Here is a 7,773-nt window from a genome sequence, read left to right on the forward strand (position 1 = left end):
ATGGAAGAATTGAATAAAACATTACTAAATGAGTTCATTCTTATGGGAATCACCAACCTGCCATGGCTCCAGAAATACCTCTTTGCTTTTGTTTCTTTGTTCTACCTACTTGATCTTTTTGGTAATTTTACCATAGTTTCCTTGGTGACCAGAGATCCTACTCTTCAGTCTCCAATGTATTTCCTTCTCGGAAACCTTTCATTTCTGGATATGCTATTGTCTTCAGTGACCGTTCCAAAAATGCTAATTGGATTCCTCGTAGAAAACATCATATCTGTCCAAGGCTGTGTTACTCAAATGTATTTCTTCCACTCTTTGGGATGCACAGAAGGAGTCCTCCTGGCAACAATGGGATATGACCGATATGTTGCCATCTGTCACCCACTACGATATATAAAAATAATGACGAAGTCTACCTGTATAAAGCTGGTCATGATGTCATGGTTCACAGGGTTCTCAACTTCATTAGTCAATGGCATTATGACATCTCAGCTCCCATTTTGTAATAAAAGACTCAAACACTTTTTCTGTGATATTAAACCCATAATAAAGCTGGCATGTAAAGATATCCATGTGAACGAAATCACTGTGACCACGGTCAGTGGCTTGCTTAGCATCACTACCTTTTCACTTACTATGCTGTCCTACGTTTACATCATTACTCATGTCCTGAAGATAAGATCTTCAAAAGGAAGGTCCAAAACATTCTCAACGTGTTCTTCACATTTGACCATTGTCACCTTGTTTTATGGAACAGCAATGTCCACTTATCTTGGACCTGCTTCTGAAACTTCACTGGAAAAAGACAGGATTGCCGCCATATTGTTTACAGTGATTACTCCGGCTATGAACCCTATCATTTATACATTAAGAAACAAAGAGGTTAGTAATGCAATAAGAAAACTCATAAAAAGGTCAAATATTTTTTGATTTGGTCTAGATTAAGAGCTTCACAACTTTCTGGACTGGTGACATATGGATCCTGGTCAAGTAGGACCACTTATGACCATATCAGCATCTGCAGGACATCGATACAGTAGAAACCTGTTGTAGAGTAGGAGGTCATAGGCTCTGACCCTATCAAGGATCTAAGTAAAAGCTCACAGAGCCTTTTCAAAAGCTCAGCTTGGGCTTACCTACATGGCTTTTCCTCACAACCATCGGCTATGTCTTCTCCATACGTCTTAAGAATTTTTACAATGATCCAAAATATTTAAAGAATCTCTATGAAATTGTTAATCTTCTAGTTTTAGTCCCAATTCCACAAATCATCAATGTCAATGAATCAGGTAATGTAGAGATGTTAAGATGTCATCATAGGCAGTGCATTGATAACACAAAAGATTATTCTTCTCCCTTTCTCTCTCCGGCTAAGGTCATACCTGCATTGGGTAACCATTTGGGGATTCCGGCCCCCATTCCACTTGAAAAATCAGGACAGAAAAGTCCTGCAAGGAAACTCGGCGTACCCCATTATAGCCTGCTTTTTATGCGGATCGTGTTCCATTTTTTGGGTGCCCAAGTGGACGCCGAAGAATGGAAGCCCCAACGTCTTGCATCATGCCGACTCAAAAACATTATGGATTGCTTTAGGAGCTGTAAATTGATTCTACAGAAATTCGAAGTTTGACTTGGGAGACCAAGATTAGGTTTTGCGGAGATTTCAGAAAAAATGTCAGTTTGGCAGGGATGGAAACAGAGAAAGGAAAACAGTGGTAGAGATAGTTAAATGGAGAAAGAAGCATCTTTCTATGATCAGATGTGTTACTGTATTTGTTTGATCCACTTGTACTATTGATTTCTGGAACGTTTGTTGAAAAGTTAGTGACCCATTGTTATCAGGTGAAAAATGAATTATTTTAAAGTTACTTCATCCATTGAAGAGTTGACATGTAAAACTCTATTTTTTTTTTTTATCCTTTTGCCAATCAGAAATTTAACACATTTTCGGAATTTACTATTTTTCTACAGAAGTTACTATTTTTTTCTGGTGGCCTTTTACCTTCCTAATATGATGGCCAAGCAGACATTATTTCTTTACTAATAAAAAATCTAATCCTTCCCTGTATCACTGCCTAGTCTCATTATTGTAAATATATGCATCTCTTCTGTTCCAGTTGTGAAGACAACAAATTGAGTTTTGGTTCCGGAACAATACGTATTTAAAAATACTTTGCCTATATGGCATGGAAGGGGTCTTCATGGAGATTGACTTATTGTCAGTTATTATTCCTTATTAGGGATGAGCGAGTAGTTAAATACTCAATATTCGATATTCGTTTCGAGTAGTCCCTCAGTATTAGACTACTCAAATTGAATATCGAACCCTATTATACTCTATTGGGGAAAAATGCTCCTTTCAGGGGTAGGCAACATTTGATCAAACTGAACTTACCAAGTCCATGAGTGAGGGTCGGGCTGGATTCCCCGAGAAGTCTTCTCCATGCAGCGTCCCCGCGGCATCTTCCGGCTCTGAATTCACTCTGCCAGGCAGCGGGCCTGGGCAGAGCCAACTGCGCATGCCCGCACTACGAGAAAATGGCCGCTTGCAGTCAATGTTTAAAAACATTTTTTATTTTTTATTTTACTTTATTTTCAGACTCCCTTGAGACCTTGAACCCCAGAAGATCTGATCGCTCATACTATTCACTGCAATACTAATATATTGCAGTGAAGAGTAAAATCCATTCACTTCTATTAGAACTGATGTAATGACAAGCCTGAGACCTTCAATAGGCTTCTAACTGTCATGGCAACCAATCAACGCCCTCTGATGACGATCCAGAGGGTGGAAATTGGATAAAGATGGCACCTGTGCACTATAGATGCTGTGATCACGATCACTCACGTCTCCCCTCCCAGTATCTGCCCACACTCTCCTAAGCCACAACAAGCCTTGCCTTCTCCCAGCGTCTGTTACATTAGCCTAGGGAGGCAGGGGCGCGTACGGCGCTCTGCCGGCGTGTGAATGACAGAGGAGAAGACAGGGATCAACGGACAGGATCTCCGAGGAGCGGCTGCGGTTCTGTACAGGTAAGACTGAGCGATTGGGATCGGAATTCTGTTCCCGATCTTTTTTAGGCGGGATAGGAACCCGATCAAAATCATGAAATTTACTCGATCGCTCGATCAATTGGGATCCAATCTTTTCCGATCCTGATCGCTCAACCCTACTCTCTAAGTATAACTGTAATGGTGAGGGGTCAGCTGAGCGTCTGCAAGTTGAGCTTCTTGAGGTCTACTTCAGTTATTGGATTAGAAAAGTGAAATATAGCCATTAACAACAGGGGGTTCAAAAACAGGTAATCAATAGGAAAATGACAAATTGAAAGGACAGTACAAAGACAGTCTGGGTTATGTAGGCCATGCCCGACCCAAGAAGCAAAATGAGAGTAACCTAGAAGAGTAAAGTTGAGTAGTTTGGGTAAAACTCAAGGGAAATCCAAGGGTAGATCTAGAGGGGAGATTAAGGTTCAATATGCATCTGCCACACTACCACAGATCACAGCTAAAAATAACTAATCCTAAGGGTATGTTCACAGAGTATTTTGGAGTTGAATTTGAAGAACATTCTTACTCAAAATCAACTCCAACAACCCCCCCCCCCCCCTCCTTACAATTTGTTGGAAAGCATAGGCAGATTTGATATGAGTTGAAGTACAGCAGAAGTTGCTTGTTGCTCCCCCATGGTGTAACCCACTGACTTCTGGAGTCACCCAGCTTATCCAGGGTGGCAATAGCTCTGTTCCTTTGCTTTTAGTGAATGGGGCCCTTCGGGGTGAGGAAGACCGCTGGAGGAGATGTGGAGAGTTTGGAAACTTAGTAGACAGCTTATGGAGTGGAGCACACTAATAACTGAAGAGACACCATTAGGTTCTAACAAAGACAAAGTTGGATACGGCTCACCAAGATGTGAAAAATGGACATGGCAACTATGGCACAACAAGGCAGTGCACGAACCATCCCTTGAACTCCAAATGCCAACATATACAATCACTTGATATGTGTCCTTTTATTCCATCAGTTAGAAGCCATAGGATATTGTGGAAGACTGTGGATATGTTTTAGGACTTGCTGGCCCATAAGACACAGCACACCTTAAAACACGTAAGCAGTCTTTCACCAAAGTATGTGTTGACCATGGAGAAGAGTGGTGTCGCCACAATGGAGTCCATAGGGAGCGGCAACATGGTCATCAACCCTGTGTTAGCAACTGAACATCAATACCCTAAACTGGAACAACTATCAAGTCAAGGCTCATTAAGTCATATGTCCAGTAGTCAAGACTATGTGTAAATCTTTGTCATTTATGATTTTATTTTTATAGAATTTGCTTTTGAGATTCTGTATAACAGGGATATCCCCAGATACTCATTTCCTAATGAAGAAGAAGGAATAAAAAAAAGCAATTACTATATTCACTAAGGAATATGGGAACTAATATATATTTCAGTCAATAGGAACAAGAGATAATTTCACCTTCGAAAACCTGGGGCCTTGTTGCTGAATCTATTCTATGGATTCCTCATTCAGAATGTTTGGGTTTTACTCGTAATATTTATCGGTATCAATAAATCTTCAGTTTGGGTTCTTAGGTAAGATAGTACTGGTGTGTCTGCAGTCAGTATATGGCATATAGAATACCGTAGACTTCCAGTATGGCTCCTACCTCATGTTCTGCACCATCTAAGGCCCTACTGTGTTAGCGTTTGCTTGTACCAGTTTAGACCTCGGTATTGCATCCAAAACAGCTTTGACCCATCGAGGACATGGATTCCACAACTCTTCTGAAGATGTCCCATTGTCTGGCACCAAGGTCTTAGCAGCAGATCCTTTAAGCCCTGTGAGTTGTAAGGTGATGTTGTTGCACATATCCATAGGCTTGCCTATATTTTCCTGCTTCTACACATTAGCTTCAAGATTGTTTCTGTCTATACGGTATATCCAGTCCTTGACCGGCATTGTGCTATCCCTAATCTACCACAGGTACTGCACACATACATTATTACAGTGTATTGAGAGATATAACAGCAATCCTCATTGTCAGTCTCTCTCCTGCTCTCTCCCAGCTTGAGGGGCCAGGGAATGTTTAGCAAAAAATTAAGAATATTTTTAGCTTCGGTGATTGTTTTTAATCGAAAGGAATAAAAAGTCTAACTGTACAAACTCCAACAATGTATACACGGGATGGTTGTAGCCCTCTAAATATAAGTAAGTGGTATAAACCTAAGAACACATCATTTTACAAGCTTATATTGTTTTCAATTTATCTCTGTTTTGGTGAATGAATATTAATATGTGATTCCTCCTGTAGAATCTCAGCCTGTTCCCATATAAGTCCACCATAATAAGTATGCAACGCTCACCAACATTGTAATACATTGCATTACAATCCAATATTCAGAGGTTTCCTCCTGGCTCAATTTTGTTGTGCGATATTTTGGGGGTCATTGCTTTTTTAAATTTTTTTCTCTGGACAGCTATGTCATGGCATGTTTTATTTGTCCAGGATGACTTTTAGTGTTTATTGGTACCATTTTGGTTACATCTGACTTTTTGATCAGCTTCTACAGTTACATTCATAGTAACATATTTGATAAGGCTGAATATAGACACAGGCCCGTCAGGTCCGACCTACAACTCTACCCTCTTTGCTTACAGTTGTAATCCAATGTTTCCCTTCATTATTCTAACTGTTGTTCGCTGTTAAAATTGGGTCCCACAGGTTGTCATCATAGTGTACAGCGCCACCTGCGGGTCAGTCTAACCATCCAGCTGTCACCTTACTGAGCATGCTCAGACCTATTGGAGCAGCTAAGTGCCATTTCTCCCCTACTGAGCATGAGCAGTGAGGTCATCACCACCGCCCCTATTGGGCGGGGACTTCCCTTTAAATAGTGTGAGCTGACGCCTGCCGGGTGCTCACACTTCCACTAAATTTCCTCAATGTCCACGGAGTGAATGACAGTAGTTTTCAGGCTCCAGTACTCAGGCAGGTTTCAGACTAGGCCTCTCTGTGGGGTTCCTCTGCTTCTCCTGGGTGCTGTTAGGTAGGACCTGTAAACCCTGAACTGTTAGATCTACACCAGGGCTAGGAGTGGTAGACGGTGTTCCAGCTTGTTAGATCTGCGGAAGGTATGGTCTCTGAGATAGCCTATGTGTTACTGTCTGACTTCATATATGGCTCCTAGTTGTGTGTGGGAGCATGGGTGTTTGATGGCTCCAAGCTGTGTGCAGGACCATGCAAACTCCCCTGGTAACTCCAAGCTGTGTGCAGGAGAATGTTCAAAACTTCCGTGGTGGCCCCTAGCTGATGCAGAGGTAAGTGTGTGTGTGTATATATATAGACAGAACCGTAAGATTCGCATTTACAGGTACCAAAAATTGTACACAATGATTGATTTTTTTTTGCAATCAAAAACAGGAATTTTAGTATTGATTCACAGTTGTGGTTGAGCCGATCTTGAGATTTCAGGATCGATTTTAAAATCCGATTTTTGATCATTTTCCAGCCGATCCTGATTGTGAAATTTGCTCAATCACCGTTTGGAATCCAATCTTTTCTGATCCCGATCGCTCAACCCTAGTCAATGCTTCTCTATGGAAAAAGTCACTTAAAGGGTTGAGCCGATCTTGAGATAACCTCCAACCTCGATCCCGCTGGAAAAGATCAGGAACTGCATTGCAATCGCGATCGTGAAATTTACCTGATCGCTGATCGGAATCCGATTTTTTCCGATCCCGATCGCTCATCCCTATTCACTATTTATGAAGTTCACCATGTTGGTTAAATAAAAAGCTCTAGTCTTTACAGATATCTCAAAACCAATTACTTGTCCTTTATAAGAAGTACTTCTCAATTGGGAATGAATTTTTTTTTTTTCAACATTATTAAATATTTATATTACTTTTTATTTTATTCCCACTTTATGGCTTGAATTTTTATGAGCTTGATAATTTTTTATAGAATGCACTTAAAGAGGATCTTTCATGTCTACGGGCACATGCGGTTTTATATACCACTAGAACGCCGACGGTGCTCTGAATTCAGGGAACTGTCAGCTTTCCCTTTATGTGTCCCTGTTGAAGAGCTATCGATACCATTACAGAGAGCTCTGCACTGTCAGAAGGGTATTTCTGACAGTCTAGCTGGGAACGCCCCTCCTGACAGTAGATTCCATAGTTCTATACTGTCAGAGGGAAATCTTTACCGCCTAGCCATGACATTGAGTGGTGAGGAATACCCCCCCTCCTGACTGTACCCATCTATAAATGATTACTGGGGGGGCACTCCTCACAGCTCAGTGTCATCGCTGGGTGGTAAGGATTGCTCCCTCATAGTATAGTGCTAGACTGTCAAGAACACCCTTCTGACAGTGAAGAGCTCTTGGTAACGGCACCGATATCTCTTCAACCAGGGCACATAATGGGAAAGCTGTTTTCAGTGCACTGTAGGCTTTCTACTACTCTTCTGCTGAAGAGCTTTCGGAACGCACCTCCTGACAGTAGAGTCCATAGAGCTATACTGTGAGAGGGAAATCCTTACTGCCTAGCCATGGCACTGAGCGGAGAGGAACCCTCACCCCCCTCCTGACTGTATCCATCTATAAACAAATACTCTTTCCATCCATTAATAGGCACTGCTGTTGTCCCCATCATTCTGTGGAGAAGGGCCTATTAAAAGATGTAATCAATTGGACTTAGTAGAGGTGACGAAAGGCCCTCCTTGATATAATGTTCATGATATTTGTATTCTTATTTATACAGTTTAAA

At 41.4% G+C, this 7,773-nt stretch overlaps 1 protein-coding gene across 1 annotated transcript; it reads left to right on the plus strand.

Moving 5' to 3' along the window:
- LOC142214501 (olfactory receptor 12D1-like) lies at positions 1-930 on the plus strand. Its single transcript, XM_075283449.1, has one exon. The coding sequence runs from the start codon at positions 1-3 to the stop codon at positions 928-930; it is 930 nt and encodes a 309-aa protein (XP_075139550.1).
- The last annotated feature ends 6,843 nt before the right edge of the window (positions 931-7,773 follow it).

Source organism: Leptodactylus fuscus, chromosome 7 (assembly GCF_031893055.1).
Source record: "Leptodactylus fuscus isolate aLepFus1 chromosome 7, aLepFus1.hap2, whole genome shotgun sequence".
Taxonomy (NCBI): domain Eukaryota; kingdom Metazoa; phylum Chordata; class Amphibia; order Anura; family Leptodactylidae; genus Leptodactylus; species Leptodactylus fuscus.

Excerpts from the sequence above, each read along its gene's own strand:
- LOC142214501 (XM_075283449.1), top strand. The coding sequence starts at position 1 with ATGGAAGAATTGAATAAAACATTACTAAATGAGTTCATTCTTATGGGA.